General features: G+C 38.1%; 3 protein-coding genes across 3 annotated transcripts; 1 reads left to right on the forward strand and 2 right to left on the reverse strand.

Annotated features, from left to right (window-relative positions):
- The first annotated feature begins 231 nt into the window (after positions 1-231).
- On the forward strand, positions 232-5,798 carry pelo (pelota mRNA surveillance and ribosome rescue factor). Its single transcript, XM_026350566.1, has 13 exons — positions 232-442; positions 929-1,021; positions 1,113-1,263; positions 1,513-1,603; positions 2,590-2,753; positions 3,463-3,523; positions 3,718-3,879; positions 3,971-4,017; positions 4,230-4,303; positions 4,397-4,468; positions 4,792-4,866; positions 4,960-4,991; positions 5,343-5,798. The coding sequence occupies exons 1-13, from the start codon at positions 402-404 to the stop codon at positions 5,435-5,437; spliced, it is 1,158 nt and encodes a 385-aa protein (XP_026206351.1). The 5' UTR covers positions 232-401; the 3' UTR covers positions 5,438-5,798.
- Positions 5,799-5,908: 110 nt separating this feature from the next.
- LOC113156436 (progestin and adipoQ receptor family member 4) lies at positions 5,909-8,413 on the reverse strand. The gene is made up of 3 exons (XM_026351585.1): positions 8,064-8,413; positions 6,869-7,087; positions 5,909-6,664 (listed from the first exon to the last, which is right to left on the reverse strand). The coding sequence occupies exons 1-3, from the start codon at positions 8,230-8,232 to the stop codon at positions 6,231-6,233; spliced, it is 822 nt and encodes a 273-aa protein (XP_026207370.1). The 5' UTR covers positions 8,233-8,413; the 3' UTR covers positions 5,909-6,230.
- Positions 8,414-8,805: 392 nt separating this feature from the next.
- cmn (calymmin) lies at positions 8,806-19,434 on the reverse strand. The gene is made up of 40 exons (XM_026351865.1): positions 19,411-19,434; positions 19,115-19,165; positions 18,880-19,006; positions 18,725-18,799; positions 18,601-18,648; positions 18,416-18,496; positions 18,096-18,140; positions 17,912-17,953; positions 17,784-17,816; positions 17,655-17,702; positions 17,141-17,194; positions 16,959-17,036; positions 16,786-16,830; positions 16,391-16,572; positions 16,135-16,309; positions 15,706-16,002; positions 14,630-14,683; positions 14,438-14,491; positions 14,225-14,257; positions 14,086-14,136; positions 13,904-13,963; positions 13,735-13,773; positions 13,569-13,625; positions 13,229-13,273; positions 13,089-13,127; positions 12,881-12,937; positions 12,388-12,456; positions 12,212-12,259; positions 11,990-12,055; positions 11,859-11,906; positions 11,512-11,583; positions 11,229-11,297; positions 11,069-11,140; positions 10,898-10,966; positions 10,757-10,819; positions 10,587-10,652; positions 10,483-10,521; positions 10,080-10,373; positions 9,320-9,376; positions 8,806-9,221 (listed from the first exon to the last, which is right to left on the reverse strand). The coding sequence occupies exons 1-40, from the start codon at positions 19,432-19,434 to the stop codon at positions 9,217-9,219; spliced, it is 2,931 nt and encodes a 976-aa protein (XP_026207650.1). The 3' UTR covers positions 8,806-9,216.
- Between the last annotated feature and the right edge of the window lie 5,186 nt (positions 19,435-24,620).

The raw sequence follows: 24,620 nt of genomic DNA on the forward strand, positions 1-24,620 counted from the left end.
CGTCAATCAGCATTTGCTTATCTCAAACCACAATGTAAGTCGTTCAACAATTGTGAGACACATTTCACGTCTTGCTGTACTTAAATTGGACCAAACAATAAACCAAACCCCCCCGCATTTTAACAGATTTACTCATGTATGTGTGGTTGCATTGCTCTGTATTTGTAGCGCAGTAAAGCGACACCTGCGGAAGTGACCAAGATGGAAAGGATTGACGACGTAGTTTGGCATGACGCAATGTCCTAGCGCCTGGCAACACGTAGGGGGGGATTCATTCTGAAGTTGTGAGATGGCTTAGCTAGTCTGTTAATTTATTGATAAATAAACATGATCCTAACACGGATAAACATACCTGTTTCAAGCTAATAAGTCTACTGTTTATATCAGACAACCATCCAACCATGAAGCTGCTTCATAAAGACATTGAAAAAGATAATGCCGGGTGAGTTACTGGCTAATGTTAGCAAGCTAACCAGTATGCTACTTTGCAGCTGACTGTACATGTGTCAGCTTTGTCGTGGTAAATGTCCATAACATTATGTGGTTTCCATTAACGGTTACCAGCAAGAACCTGGGGTAAGGGGGTTGATTACAACATAAATAAGCCAGATGTAGTTAATATTTAATAACAGCTACACGAAATATTACTATTGGGGCTTAAATTGTACCACTCAAACTCTACGAATGTAGCTTTAGCTTTTATGACTGTGCATACGAATCGTCAGTGAGTAAAACAAAACAAACCCCAGATGGTGGTATATTTGATGTACTCTCAATTACATGCATGATCTTGCATCTTTGCACCATATGTCTTTAAGTCAGAACAAATCTAAAGTTTACTGATGTGTTAACCAACATCTAGACAGAGTTATTACTTACATAAATGACCACAAGTCAGAGATTGACCTATTGATTGTTACTTCTTCAGTCAGGTGACTCTGGTGCCAGAGGAGGCAGAGGATATGTGGCACACTTACAACCTGCTCCAAGTTGGCGACAGCCTGAGAGCATCCACCATCAGGTAAACACTTATCCCTATCATATAAAGATGACTACTGTAGCCAATTGTCAATACAGACACAACTAAGTCCCTGTTTACCTACTTTGCACAGGAAAGTTCAAACAGAATCCACTACTGGAAGTGTGGGCAGCTCCAGAGTTCGGACTACTCTTACCTTATGTGTGGAGGCTATCGACTTTGACTCTCAGGCTTGCCAGCTGAGAGTAAAGGGCACTAACATAGTGGAGAACCAGTATGTTAAGGTCTGAGATTTTTATACAACCTAATAATTGTAGCCTTGTTGAATGTGTAGATATTTTATGTAGAGCAGAGGTATTATAGTAATAAAATTAGCAAAGAAACAATTGAAATTACACTACACATGTTGATTATTAACATATCAAATGTTAATGTATTTGCCACAATCGAAAAAAAATATTACTTTCTTTTTTAGTCGCTCAGGTTAATTCTCGTTGGAAATGATAATTCATGATTTGTTCTTCATTCTGTAGATGGGGGCTTACCACACTATTGAACTAGAGCTCAACAGGAAGTTCACTCTTGCTAAAAAGAGCTGGGACAGCGTTGTGCTGGATAGAATCGGTAAGCAGGTGCTACTCTAATTCAGTAAAGTAACAGATTGCCAATAGTTGAAAAAGTATTAAGATAAACATTTCAGTTATCCTTAGTGTAGTATTTGATGAGGAGCTACTATATGTGTGGACAGCATTTCGTCTAGCTGAAAAAAACAGCTTGTCTAGGTTACCTTCCACACTGACTATTTTACACTAAATTAGTTTGGTTTCAAAGTTGTTACTAACCACTATATCTTTGGACAGCTTAAATATTTGGCCGAAGAGATTCACATGATTTGATACTGACTAAACACAGACCTTTACCTCTTTCTGTCAAATAAGTTCATCATTGTGAATGCATCCAATATTGGTAAAACAACACAGGAGTCCAAAAGTCAAAAAAATGCACAGATGTTGAAGAGTAGGGAATTTTCCTTCTTTGCTTGAATAATTCCCTGGATTAAGATCCTCTGTTGGACTATACCACAGTTAATCTTGCAGTTCTATATCTAATTTTTATGCTAGCTACTGACTTGAAATGGCAATTTATAAAGGCAATTTAAGCATTCTCCACTTAGAAGTAATCAACCTAAATAATTAACGCAAATAAATGTCATAATAATTTCTGATTTGATTGCCTGACTGACGGGGTTGACTGACGTTTTGGCTCATTTACAGAAAATGGACACTCCTCTTGTTAATTTATTTACATAAACAATGAAGGCAGTGTGTTGCTATCAGAACTGAATAGGAAGAGACAAGAGAGGAGATCATAGCTGACAGATGGGGTTCATGAATTTGAAGTAGTTGAGTCATTGCTGCTATAATCTTCACCAGTATAATTAGAATTTAAGGCCACGTTCTTAGGAGTAGCTACACTTAAGCTACAATGAATACAAGTTAATTTACCAGTAAAATGCAGTAATTAATGTTAAAACTCTAATTACATATTCATTAATAATTCTGTCAAGTGCCCATTAATCCAGAAGATTCATTTATTTTTCTACCTTTCAGAGCAGGCATGTGATGCAACCCAAAAGGCAGATGTGGCAGCTGTGGTGATGCAGGAGGGTCTGGCCAACGTGGTGCTGGTGACCCCTGCAATGACTATGCTTCGTGCAAAAGTGGAGGTCACCATTCCTCGCAAGAGAAGGGGAAGCTGCACACAGCACGAGAAGGTAGGTAATTGCACAGAAAGTGGAGAAATTTCTAAGTGAAGAAGATGGAGAAATCCTTTTTGCCACTGAATATTGAGATTTAAATATGAAGAGGAGATTCAAGTATGAAGATAGACAGTTAAATGATAATGATATCAGCAAGTCTGGGCAGTGTGTTGTCTTGATGATACCCCTTTTTTTTGCACTTGATATTTTGATATTGGATAAAGACTCCTTGACGTGAACAGAACACAGTTGGGCAGATATATTAATACACATTCATCACTTTGAAAAGTATTGTCACAATTACAGTGAGTACAATGGGGTAAATCAAGTAAAACAACTATAAAATTAATCACATTTTAGGAATTATTAGTATTCAGCAAACATATAATAGCTAAGGCTTTGTCAAATTTGTCATTTCATTTTATTATCTCAAACACAATCAGCATTAAGGCAAGAGACAGAGTGTATTGGATGCATAATAACATCTACAGTGGCAAGGAAAAGTATGTGAACCTTTTGGAATTTCATGGTTTTCTGCATTAATTTGTCATAAAATATAATTTGATCTTCCTCTAAGTCACGAGTATTAACAAGTATAATGTGCCTAAAGTAATAACACAAAACAAATTCAGATCTGTCATGTCCTTTAAAACAACCATAAAAACCTCATACATGTATTTGTTATTCCTTATTACTGTGACCGGGCGTGTGTCTCTGCTTGCAGGCACTGGAGAGATTTTATGAGGCTGTGATGCAGGCAATTCTTCGTCATATCAATTTTGATGGTAGGGCTGCTTTGCAGACACAATGCACAAACATAGAGCATGTTCCTGTTCTGTGTCACGCACACACTTCTTGTTTTTTACTTAGTTCTTCCCTTTGTTGTTGTTTTCTGACTGTTGCTTGTTATCTAATTCAACATATCTAATTAAATCGAAAAAGATTTGGTTTTGATTTCTCTCCTCTTGCCTTCCAATAGTGGTGAAGTGCATCCTGGTTGCCAGTCCAGGGTTTGTTAAGGACCAGTTCATCACCTATCTCTTCAAAGAGGCAGTGCGACAGGATAACAAGGTCCTGCTTGAAAATCGACCCAAATTCATTCTGGTCCATTCATCATCAGGTCACAAGTACTCACTCAAAGGTAGGAGCTGCTGGTCTCTGAGAATAAAACAGTAAAATCTCATCACAGGGTGAAAATGTAGTGAAATCTTCATTTTGTTTTGTTTTTTCAGAAATCCTTTGTGATCCCACTGTGACTAGTAGACTCTCTGATACCAAGGTGACTATATACCCTCTCAGCCTGTTTTACGTATCATCTTCATATGATGATATGACAGTAGTGGCTGAACAATATTACAGCAGTGTCATAATAACTATATGACAAATTCTTAACATGAGGGGAATTATTATGATGTATTGTATCATAGACTATACAACCGCACAGCCCTACAACATCATATACAAATCCGTTAATTAGTATTTATGTTTCAGGCAGCAGGAGAGGTGAAAGCCCTCGAAGACTTCTATAAAATGCTCCAGCATGAGCCTGACAGAGCTTTCTATGGGTGAGTAATGGTGAACCAGAGCAGTTAAAAGGCAATGGCCAAGATTCGTTCAACCTGATAATCAACAACCTTTGTATCTTTGCATCATCACAGATTGGCTCATGTAGAAAAAGCTGCTGACGCCCTGGCCATTGACACCCTGTTGATAAGTGATAAACTGTTCAGGTATGTACTGACAGATATGTTTCTCATTTATGTCAAATACACAGTGTTGATGACGGTTGAATATATTTCCTGCTAAAATTTACATTTAGCTGCTGCCAGCTTGTTTAGTCGTTTAAGCTATTTGAATAATTTCAAGATACTAAAATATGAACATGAAAATCACAGACAAGAGCCTTTGATTCTGAGCTCTTCTCATAATTTCTCTGCAGCACAATAGTTGTTTTCAGATAACCCTATCAGACATTGAATTGTTAGTTATTTAAACACACAGTTCTGCTCTTTGTATAAATACATGTGTTGTGTGCCTCCATTTTTACGTCCAGACATCAGGATGTTCCCACAAGGAGTCGTTACGTTCGGTTGGTGGACAACGTGAGAGACAATGGCGGCAATGTCAGGTACTTATTATCTTTGAAAAGACTACCAACAATCAATAAATGATAGAATCTATTTTCAGCTTATGGGATTTCTCCTTTTTATTTTTCTTGCAGAATATTTTCAAGCCTTCATGTGTCTGGCGAACGTAAGATATTACACTACTACTGCATTACCATGATACTTTTTATAAACATACAGTAACGCTATTATTTATTTGACAAAAAAAATGTAATGACTGTGTAGATGGCTGTGACATTAGAAGGAATTAACGTAATATAATTTAATTATATATTAAATATATATTATACAAAATATAAATCATATTTTAAATCATTATATTTAGAATTTCATTATCTCTTTATTGATGGCACCCTCAGTTAAAAAATTATTTCTTCTGTCTAATTGTACTATCTGCACTTCAGCAATGAGACATAAAATCAGCTTGAAGCACTTGCTACACCGTCACCTATTGATTTATCTTCAACTATCTCCTCAGAATTGACTCAGCTAAGTGGTGTGGCTGCCATATTGCGGTTTCCCATCGCGGACCTCTCAGAGGCTGAGGAGGACAGCAGCTCAGATGAAGACTGAAACACAAAAAGGTCGTCCAAGAATGCATCCACAGTGCTATAAAAACAATAAAGCTGCTGTGTTGTGCATCTGCGCGTCCAACGACAACATCCAAACCTCTTTCAAATTTAATTAGCACCTGTTTTTTCTTCTTTTTTTTCTTTGATGCTTTAGATTTGAAGGTGACAGTGTCTCTAAAAGGCGTGGGTTATGCTAATGTCTGAAAGCCCTCATCTCATTATATTGCCAATGAAATGTTTGTTGCCAAGTCCACATTAAAACATTTGAAATTAGTGACATCCAGCAATAGAGGAAATAGTGATTCATGTGTATATAATAATACAATATATGTTTCTTGCAATTAAAAAACGGAAGCATCCAACCCCCCGTGTTAATCATCGTCTGGATTATTTTCATCATGTGTGAATGAAATACAAGTTGAGACATGATATAAAAACATAATTTATTACATATATTAATTTCATTGTCCACTTAAAACCTGTCTCGGTTATGGTTAATATAACCCAGAACTACTGCATTTCAACAAACTAAAAATCAAGTATGGCCAGGACTTTGCATTTAATATGGTGATATTTGATCTGCAGTTACAGCAGTGAAAGTTCCTCTTTCTTCTCTGGCAAAATGTCAAATCGTAATTTCCTTTCTGAAGAATTTCAGCAGTTAGGACTAAAGTGCCTTTTAAAATAACTTTCCTCTCTTCACTGTTTACCCATCCTGCCTCAACAATTCCTCAATATCGTTTCTATCAGCATGTCCTTGAGTGTGTGGTTGTGTGTACTTGACACACTTGGCATTACTCTGTAGGACACTGATAGCTCTTAATCCAGGCTAAATCCTCCAGTGTGCCCCAGTGCAGGTAGATAATCGAGCAAATAACCATGACGTGCATTATCTGGTGGCTGTTGCCCCAGTTGTCAAACAGGCCTGGGCTGAAGCGCTCCGGGATCTGGATGATGTTCACCAGCCCTCCCAGTACAGCCAGTGAGTCCATGATGATGAAGAGGCGCAGGGAGTTTGGACTCCCCACCCCGCTGCCATACACCCGGAACAGGAAGAGGCTGAAGCGAAACAAAGCTTGCCAGACAAAAGCTTTTAGACGGGTAATGTTAGTGTTGGCAGTGGTGGCACAGTAGATCCCGTAGGCTGACAGAAGGATGTAGGCCAGCAAGGAAGCCTGTTGTATGGTTGGGTAGCAAAGAAGGGTGATATAGATGATAGGAAGTGCCCCTAGACAGAAAAGACAAGATGGTTCAAGCTGAATAAACCCTCTAAAAACCTTACAGTACAGTTAGGGGTGCTGGGCAAGTTGAACACCATGTAAACATTAGTGGAATCAAGCTTAACATGAAACTCTTGGCAAAATAATAAATGTTATTCCAAAGTGTGGAACTACTGTTTTAAGATACATTTCAATGGATTTAAATTACCTACCAAGGGTGTTAACTAGGCAGACCCCGAACATGTCCAAAGAGAGCAGGGTGTCATACACCTGTTTTCCTCCTATGTGGTTCATGAACAAGTGGTAGACCACTGAGCCTATGGTGGGAGAGAGGCAGGCCAGGTAGTGGACCACACAGATCCACATGTTGTCCACCTCCATCCAAGGAATGCTAAAAGGCAGAAACACTAAGAAGAGGAAGAAAGGTATGCCTATGGTGATGGGAAAATGATGAGATGAAAGGGTAAAGAAGATAAGAGAAACAGAGAATAAATAAATAATAAAAAAAGGTTTATAATCTAATACATAATATTGAAGACAACTGCACAACAAAGTCAGATTCTTAACTTTAGACAAAACATTTTTAAGTAAATCCAAAGGTTAAAGGTGGATGTTAATGTTGACTTGGTTAATGACAGCTGTTGTCATTATAAAGACATCAGCTGCATATAAAAGTCACCTTTTTCAAAAGAATATGAGGAATTTAATATTCTGAGAGTGGTTCCTCTGTTTGTTCTCTTACCAGAAGCCAGGTGAAGGATTTGGATATTGGTTGCATGTATAGAGAAACTCATGCAAAAGCTAATACCCTTCACTTCCCCTTAGTAAGAGTGTTAATCTAAATGAAGTTAATTGGATAGCCAAAGAGGAATTATACCATCAAGAAGATGCATCCTGAAGTTCAAGGCTGTGGAGGTTTAGGATCATTGCTAGAAACTCCAGTCAGATTTTATATTTATAAGAATCACATTAGAGGCACAAATTTAAAATATGCAAATAAACTGTAATTCTGCAACTGCTCGCATTTTAATACAAACTCGTGTTTTCAGGATGTTTTGCTCTGTTACGCATCGCCATTTACAGCTGAGAAGAGTTAGCCCATAGTAAAGATTAGGATATTTACAGGGCAGGGAGTCCCAGGCAGATTACAGCTAATGCCCCATATCCTCATTAAATGCTCTTGTATGCAAGTAACTAGCCATAAGTGAGAGTAGTGGACTTCTGTGACTGGTTTTGCTTGTACATCTCCTGTATGGGTGAAATTATTATAAGGTGCTCTATGTATTCAACTGCAAAAATATATTTTGTGGTGATTCAGATACAGTTAAATCACTTTCAAGCTTGATTTTTGAAAGAAACACCACCAGTTGAAAATAAAGACAATGCACAGTTCACTTCTGGACTTACCATGAGTGTAAATGTTCCCCAGCTCATTGTGCACATAGAAGAGGCTCCTGATGCACTCCTGAGCTGTAGACACTGGCCGGTAACCCGTCAGGACATATTTGTTGAACTGAAGGTGTGGAGGAGTCTTTGCAAAGTCCAGCAGCCGCGGTCCCTTGTAAAGCACCATCATGACTTCCTGCTGCCAGTGCCCTTACATTTAGCCGGTAGTACAAGTTCCTCACCATTCACATCCTAAAAGAGGCCACACTCGGAGCTTTGCTGCACAGTCATGACCACGACTAGCAGGAAACTCTTCCTTCCTCGAAACCGTCATTGGACAGGTGTAATTCCAAGCCTGCAACCTGTTGAGGTGGCCAAGCGGCAAGCTTTCAGAAGGACCAATCAGGAAACAGTTCTTATTCCTAAGCTTGGGTAATCCACATGCCACATGCACTAATGCAGAAACTCCTCATGGCCCATAACTGACTTACACCTTAACTTCATGTCGAACATAGATGTATTCTGTATTTCACTCACTGCAGTTTGCACACATGGTCCTAATACCCATGGTTCTCTACAACTGTGCCACAGTTAGGAGGATCTGAGGATTACAGAACATTAAGAGGTTGTTGTTTTCCTTAATGACATTAATTCACTGGCACTAATAATTCCCTTTCCTGTACTTTTAAACATATTAAGCGGGACTTGGCTCTTACAAAACATGCATAGATGAATAAAAATCAACATTTTCCAACGTTGGGACTCTGATGATTTTATTAAATACCGTCCTGTACATTAACATAACACAAAGAGTAAAGAACATGTTAAAATAAATTATGTTTTGTAAAAACGTTAAGAGTTGACAACATCCAGGCAAAACTGCTTGGTTTAATTAAAACACTGACTATATGCAGCAGGCAAATTACATTTGTCCAACAAATTCTTTGCATGTGCATTAAGTGCAGCACAAAGCGTTTATATAGGATGCAGAAAAATATACACTCAAACCTGACAACTCAAAATGTTTAAATGGTATTTTATCTCTAAACTTACAACACATACGCAAAAATATGTCCTATTGGTAATATCCAACAGTCAGGATTAAACAAAAATAATATACATTAATGAAACAATAATTCACAATGTCAGAAAATATGACGTCACATCTTCACGATTAACCTGTGAGGAAATAAAAGAACGCAGTTTGAATTAATGGAATGACTGATGAAAACCACCACAAAGCAAAAATATTTTAGTTTGAATCAGTCTGCTCTTACCTTGATAGCCACTATTTCCAAAGAAGCCTTTCAAATCATGTTTTCCGTTTTTTGCTCCTGAAGACAAAGCAAACTGTTACTCAAAGGTTGTCAAACATCTAATGTCACTCATGATGATTAGCTTAGCATAAGCATAGAGTAAAGAAGCTACTATTGGCCACTGGCCAGGCAGTGTTATTAAATTTATAAGTAATTTAATTTGAAAAATCATTAACATTACTTTAATTGAAATTGAGTTTGTAGTCTACTAAACTCTCACAAAGGAAAGACTATATAAGTTAGGGTTATATAACTTGTTGCCAGCTGTTTTTTTATTTTGGACGGGCAGTGTAAGATAATTTGCTACTAATTAATAAAACAAGGGCCAGAGAAATTACCCAGCAACTTGGCATTAAGCATTTAACTATTATGTACTGGCAGGTGATGAATCCATAATAATACATCATGATTTATAATTGATTATACTTTGTAATAAAAATCTACATGTGAAAAGTATATAGTAGTTAATACTGTTAAGTAAATGTACAAACAGCACAATGCTTCTCTCTAAATTGTAGTGGATTAAAAGCAGAAGTCACATTATGGAAATACTCAGGTAAAGTACCTCAGAATTGCACAGTACTTGAATAAATCTACTCAGCTACTTAGACAGGGTACATGATTTATTTCAATGTTTAGAGACACACAGTTTATGCAGCTTGTTTTCAGTTGTTATTTTATTTTATCAATTAATTTGTCAAATTTTTGATTTTACTTTTACCTGTCCATGGTTTATTTTGTGGGTGAAAATGCAGTTTGAGCTGCTGCTGGATGTGGATCTGACGTGGCAGCTGCTGTTGTAGCAGCTCCTCGGGCTGCTCGGGCACCGGTGCCACGCCCTGCGTTTCTGCAGAGTCAAGGCTTAGGCTGGCAGTGCCCGCAGGGGCGGAGAGGTCTTCAACAGCCACTCCAGGTGCCACATCAGGTGTGAGGTGGGACTCCCCAGTCAAATAGGATGGGGCAGAGGGGTAGGCCAGGGTGGGGCTGGCAGTAGGGGCTGCAGAAAAAGCAACAACTGGGAAAGAGAAATTAATGAACATTTTAATGCTGTCGTTATTGTCGGTGCACTATACAAGCAGTCAAAATTTTAATTAAGAGGAAAACTAGTGCCACTGGTTACCTACCGCCTGGCTGCACTTGTCCATTTATGTAGCCCACATTGTCTGAAAGTGACAAACAGTTTAACTTAAGCAACAAGGCACCATGCAGAAATACACACTATGCTTACCATATCTATAAACAGACACCCCATCACCTTCGGCTGCAATTGCAGGAGTTGGTACCTCTCCCTTCACTAAGAACAAAAGGAAAACTGAGATAAGTAAAAAGAGGAGTTTGGGATCTATAGCATATTTATGCTTTAAATGTCTAAAACTAGCACTGCTTTTCCTCACGCACCGTAGGATTTCCCAGCTGAATCTGGCTCCAGAGGCAAGGGCTGATAAGGTAAACCAGCTGTGTCTGTTCAAGACAGAAGAAGTTACGCCTACATTTGTACATTTCTAACTTGTTTACTCAGTAGCAAAAATGTTAAAATACCGTATTGTGCACCGGTTCCGCCTTCTGATGTAGATTCAAGAGGCTGCTGCTGGTACGCTCCCTGGTTATCTGACATATTGATATGACACCGTTTAGTCAACAATTCAGAAGAAAGGAATCATTGGTATGACGAGAACAGAACAATTACAAAACGTTAAAGTGTTACTGTACCATATTTTCCAGAGGATTTTGCTTCAGCACCATAACCAAGACCCTGTAGTGCATGGGCAGCCTCACCACCTCCTAAACAGTAGACAGCCACACACAAGTTAAACCAGAAACGTGAACAAATCACAAGTAGACAGTAGCTGTGAGGTTTGCCCAATCTCACCGTATTTGGTTAATATTCCACTGTGTCCCAGTCCAACATGTTCAGGCTGATATGGTAACACAGCCGGACCTGGCAGGAAAGCAGCTGGTTAGTTTATCTTAGTAAAAAGAAGGCTTAAAACTGGGGAAGCAACAAGTCTGGTTCTGTAAAAAGGAACAAAATCCATCTAGCAATATTATAATAACCAAGTTGTCCCATTCGTTTAATCTACACAAAACCTAAATGAAGTTGGCTATCTGCTTTCTGAAACTGTTACCAAACAAGAACAAATTTCAAACTTTACCATATTTGCCAGCAGATTTAGTTTCAGGGCTCAGTCCCGCTGGTTGAGCTTGATAAACTATTCTTCCATAACCTTTAGAGGAAGAGGAAGAAAGTAAATAAAGAGAAGTTAGTTGTGAACAGCGCCTGGAGATAACAAATTAAATTATTGTGCAGATTTGCTGGCTGTATTTTTATAACTGCCAAGACTAAGAAGTTGCCATGAGCAAAGATGGAAGGAAGACAGTAAGAAATGATCCCATGGCCCCACATAAACATTTTATATCAGCAGTCTATCAGGGTCTGCTCACTTTTTAATGAGTACTATAGAAGACAAAGTTTAAAGCTAAAATCTTTTTTCTGTCATACCATATTTTCCAGGTGCAGGAACCCCTCCAATACCAGCACCAAGACCTCCTGCAAGTATTGGGAATTAATATAATCATTTCAACGAATGCTCATGAATTACTATTATATTTACTACACTAACAGCGACATACCATACTTTCCTGCACCATTTGTTCCTGTACTGAGAGGCTGCCCAGCAAATTGCAAACCACCAATGCCTGAAGCACAGTAAGCAGAGAACACCACTGGTTGAAACATGAATGCTGAGAATTTAACTTGCTTCTACAAGTGCCATAAAAATATCTAAACATAGAGATACTGTATAACCTTTTATTGGATAGTGCAGTAATGGAATATGACCAAAAAGGACTCACCATACTTGTTGTTGGGTGTCTGGCCACCAAAAGGCCAGCCGCCCAATCCTGTATGAGTGTGGTCCATTAAAAAAAATTGTATTAATTAGCAATTAAGCTGTACATGTGTTTTTTATTATTTCTCTTTGAGATGACTTTGCATTAATAAAAACATGAATGTGTGAAGCTGTACGTACCCCCAAACACATTTCCCTGTTTTCCATTCAGACCAAGGCCAGCTGGCTGAGGCTCAAACTGACTCATTCCTGCATAGGTACGTAGAAAATATATGTGTTGCTGTTAACTGTTGTTAAAATGCATATAACTCCATGACTGTTTCTGAAATAATCTTACTTAACCGTGGATCATCAGATGAGTAAACTGCATGCAAACATTCATGTAGACCCTCAGTACACTCTACATCTGAGTGTATATGAACTTTTTGCCTGCAGTGAGTTAAACTGTAATCAATGCTTTAGATGCACAGAAATAGAGATGATTCACAGCTGCCCGAAGGCAGCGCTGAACTCTAAATGTGTTGGATATCAGATTCCAGCCATTCTGTCTCTTTACCCGGATCAAAAACAGTTATAGACTGTTTGCAAAGTGTTTTTGTTCCTTGTAGATTTGAAAATCCTACAGATCTTTCATGCTTAAATCAGATATTTCTATGCAATAGCATAGGCTTACCATCTAGTCCAGCAGGCACCACTGGGGCTCCATTGTAAGGAACTTGTTTAGTGCCACCTGCAGAATCAGCAGTAAATTGCACAATTATGGATTATTGCATCTATTTTTCAGTACAGTCATTGTCGATCTAGCTTACTTCTCTTTTCACCCTTATCTTAGATAAGAGAGAAGCTGCACTGATAGCTGCGTGTTTGCACCTATATCATACCTGATTTTCCATCAGTGGTAGGTACAGATTGGCCAAGACCTAGAAAAAAAAGACAAATATTGACGTTTTCTGTAATTCACACAAAACAAAATGATTGCAAAACAGACTTTCTGAACTAAATTTCATACAGTCCTACTTACTGGCATAGTCAGGTGGTAGAGCAGGCCCGTAACCATTTACGTAACCTGCATAAAAGACATTACAAACTACGTCACTGCACTGAAAGCTACATGTACATGCTGAGCAACAAGCTCACACTCAAAGTATGCTACATCTGTTCATTGACTTAGTACTTAGTGCTTAAATTTTTTTAAAAACAGAATTGTTTTCTGTTTTTAAGAGATCCTTAGTTCTACAGACCTACAGTATGAACTAAGGGATTGGATTCTTAGTTCATACTGTAGGTCTAACCTATCACTGGCCACACAGTTGACCTATAAAACCAATTCTATGCCTAATTATATGTCCAGGTATATGTACCTCTATGTGAATTTCCATTTCCATATTCAGCTCCAAGGTACGCTCCTTGTCCATAGCCTGAGAGCATAATAAAATATGATCAAAATGCAAACTACACTTCTAATTGTAATATCTCTATTCCTTATCAGTCTAAAGAGATTTCAGTTGAGAAAAAGAAATCACTCACCAGGCAGCTTAGGTTTCCCTGCATAAGGATATCCAAGGCCTGCACACACGAAAACCAGAAGATACTTTAAGAATCACTTCTTAATTACATGAAAAAAACAGGACACAGCAGGATTCTTTTTCCAAGGTTTATTATGTCTGTATGTTTTTCATGCAAAATAACTCCTTACCTGGTTTGCTGGCTTTAGCTCCTCCTCCATTTGGATATCCCTCAGCACCAGCACCAAATCCTAAACAATTACAGAACATTAAAACCATTTCTGCATTCACATCGCTAAACCTGTAATGGGCTTCATTACTCATTAACAAAATGATGCTGAATATTGGGAATAAACCATTAAAACTGATTTACCATTGGGTCTAGTACCATATGTGTTTAAAACTCCAGCTCCTGCTCCATATCCTTCAAACAAATTCAGGAATGATAAATAAACAATATAAACAATAGTATTTTATCTATGCAAAATGTTGTATCAGTCACTAGTGCCTACCTTTTGTTTCTGTGCCAGCAGATACTTCAGCACCTACATTATATCCATATGATAAAACATGGGTAGTTAAAGTTTTCATTATCTGCTTTAACTTTCAAGTCACGATAGATTCAAATTCATTATAAATACAGTAAAACGACACAGTGTGGCAATCGCTCACATTAAAATATACTGTAATACCATGCACATAATACATAATATAACTCCGTTTACCTGGCCGAGGTATTTTCATCCATTGTCCATTTGGTACTCCTGATGGGTCACAGTCTAAAATAAACATGTAGATTAGAAGTACAATTGAAGGCATTTTACTAACAAGTAATTTAATAAAGAAAAATTCCTATATTACCCTATATTCTCTATAATCCTATTTAAATCCAAGAAAGTAGACGAATGAATGATTACCAGGTGTGGCTGGCTTAGCTCCCTGTCCCTTGGTGATTGAAGGTTGTTTGTTCTCTAAAAAGCAGAGACACCAGAGATCAGGGCTTAGATGGAAATTATCCATGTGCAATCTCTCTATGTCAACATTTTAACACTTGGAACATCATTAACCAGCCATGTCATCTTCAGTCAGTGGGTTAAACCTGAAAATCCACTCATGCACTAAATGCACCCAATTAAAAAAATATGACAATAAAGGTAAATAAAGTTGTTAAAAAAAGAAATCAGAAGGACCACAAAACAAGGTATCACAGTCTTCTTTTTTAGTCGAGCAGCACAATGTAGATCAAATAAATCCCCAAATACCAACAAAATTTTACATTTTGGCAAATATGCTTAGTTGATAGTGAGATGAGAAGAGTCATAGAAGCATAGTCTGTAAATTGCCAGCACCTTAGTATGAGGGCTGGAAACTGGTTCTGTCAGTCACACCTCTACAACAGACTGATTATTAATACACTAATAATTTGTTTAATCTGTATAAAAACAAAGCGTAAAGAAGTTTTACTGGCCAGGCTGACTCCCAGTTTCAATTATACCAGACAGACAGTTATCATTTTTGTGATGGATTCCCAGCAAGAAAGCCAATAAGCATATTTCCCAAAAGGTCACGCCTGAAGTTGAAACACAATGTAAGAGATAAACCCATCTAAACTCGAGTTATTGGTCATTTTTGAGACAACACTGATGAGAACATGCAGCAAAGAAACAAACAAGTTCATAGCATTGATAATCATGATCACTGGCTAGGATTCACTCTCATGTTAAGATATTTTCCCTTTTATTACATATCATTGTAAAATTCACCTGAATAGATAGAGAGAGTCTTTAAACACTTTAGACTGAATCCTGGCTGTAAAAACAGAACAATTCTTACAATGTGACAAATCCTGTGAACTGTTTAGAGTGAACACAGCGTATATAAATCTGCAACAGGCAGAAAGTTAGGACAAACACAGTTCAGTCAACATTTACACATGCACTGCAACACATGCACTGCAACACATGCACTGGACCTGTTACAAGATTTAGTTTACCAGTTGCCCCAGTTTCCCCTGCAGAGAGACCTTTGACCCCAAGCCTGTCAGGTCCTGCCTCAGGCTGAGTGTTGATGTTTGCTTCTTCTGGAGTAACCTCAGGCACACCCACAGTCAGTGTCTCGTCTGGGGTGATGCTCCCTGTACTTTTAGCTGCTACTTGTTCGGGAACAGCTTTGACTTTCAAGGGTTCAGCGCTTTCAGGGACAGCATCCCCCTCAACACTTTTGTCTACCCCGAAAAGAGCAGGTGCCTCTGCACCTTTCTGCTCAGGCACAGCACTTCCAGTCACATAACCTAGAGGCCATACATTTCATCAACAGTTATGCCGACTGTTTTGCTAAAAGTAACAACTGTTATTGTTATTAATGGGTGATAAATTAAGTTAGAAACTACTACAGTGACATGTCTTTCCTGTGGGATACTTGCCTTCAGGGAGGATCACTGCAGGCTCTGGTGCTGGGTTACTCTGGATAACTGCTACAGGCCTGCCTGCCTTTGGACCCTTCCCCTGTGGACCCATGTGTGCAAATTCAGGTGTGGGTTGGGCTGCAGGCTTGGGACCTTTGCCTTGTAGAAGCACAGGTAACGGTGCTTGTGTGGCCTGAGGAATTATTGAGGGTTGTTTGTAACTTTTTATTTGTGGCGCAGGTGAATGCAGATTTTGGTTTTGCTCTTGAGTTACCATAACTAGGATGCCGCTTGTTGGTTCAGGTACAGCAGGTGCAGCACCTTGAGTTATTGCTCGCTGAGGAAAAACACCTTCTGGTGGTGGATTCAGCTGCTCAGGAGAGAGAATTTTAAGACTCTTTCCGCTGGATGCTCCGACAACTTTTGCAGCCTTCCCATTTGGCAAGAAGCCATAACCTAAGAATGAAATGGAGACATGACGGGGGAAACTAAAAACAATGGAGATTACAAAATAAAAATAAGAATACAAGCAGATATATAGTATAACTTAAAACGCAGTAATTTACATTACACCAATAGAATATTTTAGGTTGAGATGAACAACTTGTTAGACATGTAACAAGAGAGAGGTTACAACCTGAAACCAAACACATGCACAAGAGCACTTACCTGAATTGGCTGCTTTAGCTAACTGTCCAGCAGCACCTCCGCTGCCTGTGAAATGCAACACGTTCACAAAACCTTGAATCCAATTATGACTTCACATAGTGTATTATGATATTGTAACATGTGTTTCACAGGATACATCAGAAAGAAAAATTAAGAAAAAAATCAGTTCTTACCAAGTGTGTTAGCACCTTGACTGAGTGACACTACTCCAACTCCTTTGGTAGTTTGAGGTTTTGAGCCTGGTCCATATCCTGGAAATAAATATCATGCACGGTAAAGAACAACTGCCACAATAACCTCACAAATTGAACTTTGACAAATAACTTTCAAAGCTTGTTTATAAATAACCCTTTACCATTCAGTTTACTTCCATATCCACCGAGTGCAGCCCCGTTTCTGACTCCATAACCTTGAGACAAAATAAAACAAGGCTGGTGATTACGGATAATTTAAAATGTCTACATTAAAAAATAACAAGAAATAAACTATGACACAAAAAAAATGTATAAATACTGTATCCTTTTAAAAAAATTGTGCTCAAAACACATTTCACACAGTCTTCTTTTATTGTAACATGAATTTACTGCACATTACAGTGACAATTCAAAGTGGTGTATTGCATTTCATTATTGTTTAGCAGAGAGCTGTTTAGACCTGTCAATGCCAGATACAAAACACTCTCATTATTTTTAATGAGGAGGTGCAGGGGAACATTTTCATTGAAAAGCTGAAAATCAGCTGTCTAATCACAGCTTGGGAGTGTAACAAGTTAGGTAGGCTGAAAGGTAACTTTTGCTTTTGAGATATGCTTTTTGAAATTAAATTACGACACATGCAAATGCAGAATAACACAGAATATGATCAGTTACCACTGGGTTTATTTCCATATCCATTGGGAACAGGTCCATTTCCATAACCTGGAGATGAAATAATTAATCATAACAGCATCCATGGTATCATATCTGAAGAAGCCATTGTGTTTATAATACAAGTAGTACCTGTCTGGGGTCTTGTTACGCCTCCTCGATATCCTGCAACACAGTCATGACAACAAATCTATGATCTGTCATAAGAAACAAAAAACATTTTGAATCTTAAATGCATCTGAAAAGAAGTGACCTCTTACCATTTTGTTTTGGACCCAACCCATTTTGAATATTGCCATAACCTAAAAATAACAGATCAGCACTTAATTATTGTTGACAATGTGCTTCACAGAGAGAGCTCTTCATATCTAATATGGCCCAAACCTTTTGAAAGTCATTCAACTGAATTATTGCTTTTCTATGTGATGTAAGTGTTGTGTTTACCTGGTTTTGCTGGCTTGTTAGCTCCACTACTGGGGTATCTATAACCTAAGAGATTCACAGCAACAATAATATTAATATGAAACTGTTATTATAATAGGAATATTAATAACAAATGTCTATTGAATGTATTTACTTAACAATGCTGCAATTCCCTTTAGCAGCTCTGACAATGACATTAGATTACTTTAACTGTATGTGATATGTTGTATTCCATATTGTTTATTATCACAATCAGTACAGTGAATTGTATTGAGTTATATAAAGGAAGACAGACTAGAAACATGTATATAACCAAACAGTATTAGTAAGGATATTTCTACCTTGCTTTGGTCCTTTCAGTCCTCCATGTCCATACCGAGATCCCAGACCCAAGCCAGCGCTGCCATAGCCACCGTTGTAGCCTAAAAATACAATGCAAACATACTTATATATCCAGTACATTAATACACATATTTTATTCATCCTGTAAGTGGTGACAACATAGACTGACTTGTGTGTAACTCACCTCCCATGGGCTGAGCTCCATAACCATTGTAACCATTACTGCTATGTACTGGAATGACATATAAAGATTATATTAATGGACTATAAGGTTGTGAAATCTGCACCATGGAATGATCTTCACTCACCCTTCCCTTGGTTTCTGGCAAACTGAGGCAGTCCAAGACCTCTGGATGCTCCCATTCCCACACCAGGACCTTTGACTGAAGAAATGCAAAAGTATAAATGTTGTGTATGAGTTTTGATTTCCTAAAGAAAAAAAAAATAAAAGAAGATTTATTACCTGAACCATAAGGTGGTCGACCATATCCCTTCAAGGGTTTATTTCCAGTGGGTCCCTGATTGGTTCTTGCCCCATTGCTGCCAGCAATGGCTCCTTGACCTGAAGAAGAGTTATTCCATTTAATGATCTGATACCATTTAAAAGTATTTTAAAGTTATGTTTTTGCACAGGTGTAAATGATGAGACATGACACAAATAATACACAAATACTGCTTTAGGAGAAACTCTACTGTACCGTTTCCTTTTGTTCCAAATCCATGATGTGCAGAAGCTGCTCCTCCATTACCTACAAGTAGAGAGATGACAAAAATGTTTTCAATCTCTACCAATCATCCTACTAACTATACGATCAGCAAGGAAACTGTTTTATTGCTAGATGCTAGATGCTAAGCACTATCTTTATCAGATTTTGAAAATGTTTCGGGTACATGGGAGTTATTTCTCATGAAAAACTGAATCAGATTCTTGTATTTGCTAATGAACAGAGTTCTATCGATGGTTACTGGCCATTTTGTTTAGCTCCATTCGCACCCAGAGCAGCAGCTGCAGCCCCATAACCTAAAAGACAAAAACAGAGACACCAAGAGACTCATTTCTCACTTCGAAAGCATTTGTTGCATTTGTTGGAAAATAGAGTGTGTCTTCATAATATTTCTGGAACAGTGGACTTTTTAATTTAAATGTCCTGGTTAAACTGCTACATTTCATAGATCCCGATGTTCTCCATAGAAGCATGATAGCAACTCTGTATGTTTCAAATTCAACACACAAAGCATCAGTTCAAGTAATAGAAATCTCCTTGTAACCCTGTCTCAATCAAACCCAAAGCCAAATACAATCCAGTACTTCATATCTAAATTACCATTGCCTTTAGTTCCTTGTCCACCATATCCTCCAGCTTGAGCACCGTAGCCTGCAGTATGAAGAACAATTCAGTTGAGTTATGTATGTGCGAAAGTATGAATGTGTATGTGTGTGTAAAAAAAAAAAAGATCTATCATACCGTTGCCCTTTATTTGCTGTCCATTGACTGGGCCAGCTTGAACACCATATCCTGCAACAAGAATCAGAGCAACAAGTCATTAAGTTGAATAAGATAAAAGAATGAATGGTTGGTGGAAAACAGTGAATCTGGAATATTTAGCAACATTATGGATGTTGAATATCTTTTTATGTATTTATTTATTTATTTTGACTTCACTTTATGTTTTCTTCAGTCTGGAAACCTTAAACAGAACACTTTAGCCAACTTGTTGCATCCCAAAAGTTACGGTAAAACCACAAACACAACACATATGTCTGCACACCTTTCTCCAAATCCAGCCAGACCTGTGCTGTGTCAACACACGGGGAAGTCTCCTGGGCCACCATTATGCTTCCCACTCAAATAGAAACTTTCTTTCTAGGTTGTTCAACTTAAAAAATATTATTCTTTGACCTCAAACTGTTTTATTGCCGCCTAACGTGGATCCCCACTGGAATACCTACCCTGTGGTTTGCCGCTTTGTCCATTTGTCACACCAGCTGCTGCTCCATAGCCTTAAAGAACATATCCAAAATATTCAGCATTCTTATCTTCCTCAACTCATGAATTGCTTATTATTATATAAATATGGTGAATACAGGTATGACACATTTACCTTTTGTCCTTCCCCCATTGGTTACACCAGCAGCTGCACCATAGCCTTAAACAGGACAGAGTATATAATTAGAGAGAAAAATGTGTATAGTGAAAATAAGCTCTAAATTTGCTAGTGCAGTAGGGTAGAAAAATAGTTTTACCATTTAATTTTGCTCCATTTGCAGTTGAAACACCAACTGCTGGCCCATAACCTGTGCAAAAAAAGGAAAATTTAACTCTAAAATACGTTCAGCCTACTATGGAGATTCAGTTAACAGTAATCACTGACCTATTCCTTTTGTGGGGTAACCACTGTGTCCGTTCTGTGCACCCACACCTACAAAAACAATATACTTATTATTAATAACAAAATATTCTTAAGAACATACAAATTCACAGCTGAGAATATTATGTGCCGTTTTACCTTTTGATGGCATCAACAATCTTCCTAAACCACCATTGAGGGGGTTATTTCCTAAAAGAATGCATGACAAATGTGAAAAAAGTTGTGGTTTGTGCCAGAATTTAACAAATGCATTAATTTTATGTTTCACAAATACACATTTGATTTACCGTGAAGTTGTGGCCCTTGCCCATTGGACACTCCGGATGTAGCGCCATAACCTGAAATGCATTTGAAACTGCTGTCAGTCATGGTACTGACATGAACTTGACTGACGAATCAATTTAATTAAACTAAACTAAAACAGACTAGATCTCTGAAGCACCACTGTTTTTATTTGGTTTACAAAGAATAAAATCCTAAGGAAAGATAAAGAATCCAAAGGTCTCTACAGTACATGTAACTTTAATGATGTTTCAAGAAAATGGTCTTATCTCATGTTAAAAAATGATCTATGTGAGTTTGTAAGAAACTTTCTACAAATTACTAGCAGGGAAATAAGGGGTTGGATCAAGAGAGATGGGAAATGTGTTTTAGTTATTTTCTCTGCAGTTACAGAAATCACTTTTATTTTTATTTTATTATAAAGTGAAATAAATTTGAGATAGAGAGGCTTAGCAAATCAGTCTGAGTGTACAAATAAAATAATTGTGCTTAGAAGTAGAAAATAAGGTTCTTTTTTTTTTTTTTTTTTTTAACATCCAGTCCCCTGGTTTGTCAGTACCCTGACAAACAATTTTGGGAAGACTCACTAAAATCAATGCAGTGACTGTGCACACGTAGTAAAACCATTCTCTTCCCCGCTCACGTACAGACGTTAAATTTAGACAGGTGCTGCCACTGAAGCCAGGCAGCCTTTGATTTCCCACATGGAGACAGCGAGTAAAGAAGCAGCAGGATATATGGCTGCTTCACATCGACCTAAGAAAACCTGGAAACGGGCCGACCACACGTAAGAGATTTACAGCTCACATGGCTAAGACTTCACCTTAACATGATCGTTTGAAATTTGACAGACAAACCCGACCATCAGAAAGACATTTTTCTCACTGTCCTTCATGTCATGAGGACTTTGAGCAGGTTAAACCGTTTCACTGGAGGTTTGAAACAGATTGTAAGTTTATTTATTGTAAGTTTAAATGTGACAAAAAAGATATTTTTAATCTATTCTAGTAATTGTTTCAAATCTATTCACACTAAATTCTCTATTCTTGTTTGTGATCAAACATGTATTAAAGAAACCAAAATACAGAAGTTCAAAGACTGAAAGGTCCCATCATTAAAGTGCTTGAATGTAGATGTAATCCATGGTTTAAATATTTACTAGAACACGACGATGCTACAATCCTACTTCATATTCAAACAAAAACATTTTGAGAAAGCAGCATCAGGGATTTTTTTTTTTTTTTATAATCACATAAATTTTCTTCCTGCAAGATGAGAAATTAAATGTAGGATGTCACTTGCAGGGCTAACGCTGAGACTTTAAATGATGCCCGATGTGCAGACACAGAACGGTTCTCAGTGCCAGCTACATCATCCTTGGCCACGAGACAGCTCGTAACTGTCAAATCAAGTCTTGCACCTTCTCTTGACAGCTGATGGCAGACGCATAGCTCACTACAGTGACTCCACAGAACATTTAGCATACAGATTTATACAGATACATTTTGAAGTATACCAATACCTTTAACGGCAAAGTTTAAGCCACTTTGTCTTAATTAACCAAATGACATACTACCTTTGCTAATTTTCTGTGTCTTTATTTGTTTGCATGTATTCTAACAAAGAATTACATATTGTTTTACACATCAGTGACCGTCATCTATGCTCTTCAGACACTCACCCAGTGTATGTGTGGCCTGCACCAGCCAAAGGATCGCCACACTCTGAAGAAGTATCTGTCCCAACATAGTGGACCTGAAGGAATCAGCCCAAAATGTTCAAGACCTGGCAGGAGAATGAGGAGGCTGAAGGAGGTATCCAGGAGTGGGCCAAGCATCCTGGGTGTGAGGGTCTAATATACACTCTGGTCCGAGGCGTCCCTCCTTTCACCAACTTCGCTGTCCTCCAGATCCTCCCCAAACCTTGTTAGGAGAGACACCCTATGTGCACAAACACCAACTGAATAATTGGACACTTAAAGTATATTGACACCACAGAGAGAGGTAGAGAAGCAAAGGCAGGGTGGTCACCAGATTGGACAGTGACTGATGACCTAACACAGGCCGGATTAAAGGACGACACAGCTGCTTTTATCTGATTATTGTCATAGTTTGTATAAACTATACATACACTGTATGTAACCATTCAAATACTTGATGTTTCTCATCAAGATCAAGATTATTTCAGTTTTGACAAACGAAGCACATGGGGTAAAATAAATATGAGGCCAGTCTGATAAACTCTTACATGACTGCACACAGTGACAGAACACAGCACAACTAAAACGGTACATTTGATGATCTGAACTGTCCGGTCTACACAGAACAACCTATTTTTTAATACTTTTCAGCAATTTCGCAGTCACTCTGAGATGCAGGGTTGCCAGGTTGAATGTGTAATATGGTGGAAACTGTGAGTGGGCTTCATCCTCTATCCATGTGTCTCCAAGGTCACAGCCTATACACAGATACAGTTGATGCGTGAGAGTGGCCCCTTGTATATTTAAAGAAAAAAGCGGGTAATAAGAGAACGATATCTCACCTTTCACATAGATTCCTCACCTAAAGTCCAAATCCTCTGCACTATCGGGTCAAGAAGAGGTTAACGTCCCTCGACCCAGCCCACCCAGACCTCTCACATACTTGGCTTTTCAACAGACTCACTCACCATCTCTGCCACCACTGACAAATCTCTAACTTTTCACCAAATGGTAACAAATGACACTGATCCTTCAGCTTTTTAACTCTTGTAGAATCATTTAAGTAGTTGAAGCTTCAGTTTTTTTACCATTCAAATTAATCTTTATGTTTAGTCCCATCACAACATTCAGATTTGGGGTTCTGAGTGAATAATCTCCATTTGGTGCAGATATCCATGAACCTTACAAATTTTGGTGAACCACTCACTTTTTATCTCCATCAAATTTCTTCTTTAAAACTTTAATTTCCTCAATGTTTTAAAATCCAAGTAAAACTTATCTTTTTTGTTTACCATCTGCCTCAGCTGGAGTATCTGTCTAGTGCCAATTAGGGAACTAGCATGCCAATAAACTAAGACTGTGAACACAGTAAACATTTCTTCTTAACAGCATATTGAGGATGCCGACAACCACACAAAGCTGTGCACATTCGCCTTGTTTAAACACTCTGCTTCTTTTGGTTTGAAGTTTCTGCAGCTGACAGCCGTGCACAGCAGAAAATGTCTTCACTGCTGAGTAAATAGGTCATTAGATAAAATTACATACCAAAAGAAATAAAAGCCACAGGCAATTTATAGATTTAACTGCAAATGTGAACACAACACACATGCATTGATCTCTTATATAAACCTCCCACACAGTGGTATACACACACATCACGATGGTTTTCACGAAGACTGAAGACAAATAATCACATTCAGTGTTTCTGTGTGACTATTCGTGGCGCACCTGTACTGTCCATCTGTCCATTTGAAACCAAATTGAGACAAAAAAGATTACATGAATTTGTTCCAGCTGTGTCATTAAACTTGGATTTAGTTTGAGGTGGTGGTTGGCAAGTTAGTATTTTGTGC

The sequence above is a fragment of the Anabas testudineus genome, chromosome 19 (genome assembly GCF_900324465.2).
Source record: "Anabas testudineus chromosome 19, fAnaTes1.2, whole genome shotgun sequence".
NCBI classification, from domain to species: Eukaryota; Metazoa; Chordata; class Actinopteri; order Anabantiformes; family Anabantidae; genus Anabas; species Anabas testudineus.

Bases quoted from the DNA above. Each gene is read 5' to 3' on its own strand.
- pelo (XM_026350566.1), top strand. From the start codon at position 402: ATGAAGCTGCTTCATAAAGACATTGAAAAAGATAATGCCGG. The intron at 3,524-3,717 runs GTAGGGCTGCTT...GCCTTCCAATAG, and splicing joins TCGTCATATCAATTTTGATG to TGGTGAAGTGCATCCTGGTT. The intron at 4,304-4,396 runs GTGAGTAATGGT...GCATCATCACAG, and splicing joins CCTGACAGAGCTTTCTATGG to ATTGGCTCATGTAGAAAAAG.
- LOC113156436 (XM_026351585.1), bottom strand. From the start codon at position 8,232: ATGATGGTGCTTTACAAGGGACCGCGGCTGCTGGACTTTGCAAAGACT. The intron at 7,088-8,063 runs GTAAGTCCAGAA...CCATCACCATAG, and splicing joins GGGGAACATTTACACTCATG to GCATACCTTTCTTCCTCTTC. The intron at 6,665-6,868 runs GTAGGTAATTTA...TTTTCTGTCTAG, and splicing joins CTGCCTAGTTAACACCCTTG to GGGCACTTCCTATCATCTAT.
- cmn (XM_026351865.1), bottom strand. From the start codon at position 19,434: ATGGGGCTGCAGCTGCTGCTCTGG. The intron at 17,195-17,654 runs GTAACTGATCAT...TTTTGTCTCAAG, and splicing joins ATATGGAAATAAACCCAGTG to GTTATGGAGTCAGAAACGGG. The intron at 13,128-13,228 runs GTAAGTAGGACT...TTTTTTTTCTAG, and splicing joins TCTACCACCTGACTATGCCA to GTCTTGGCCAATCTGTACCT.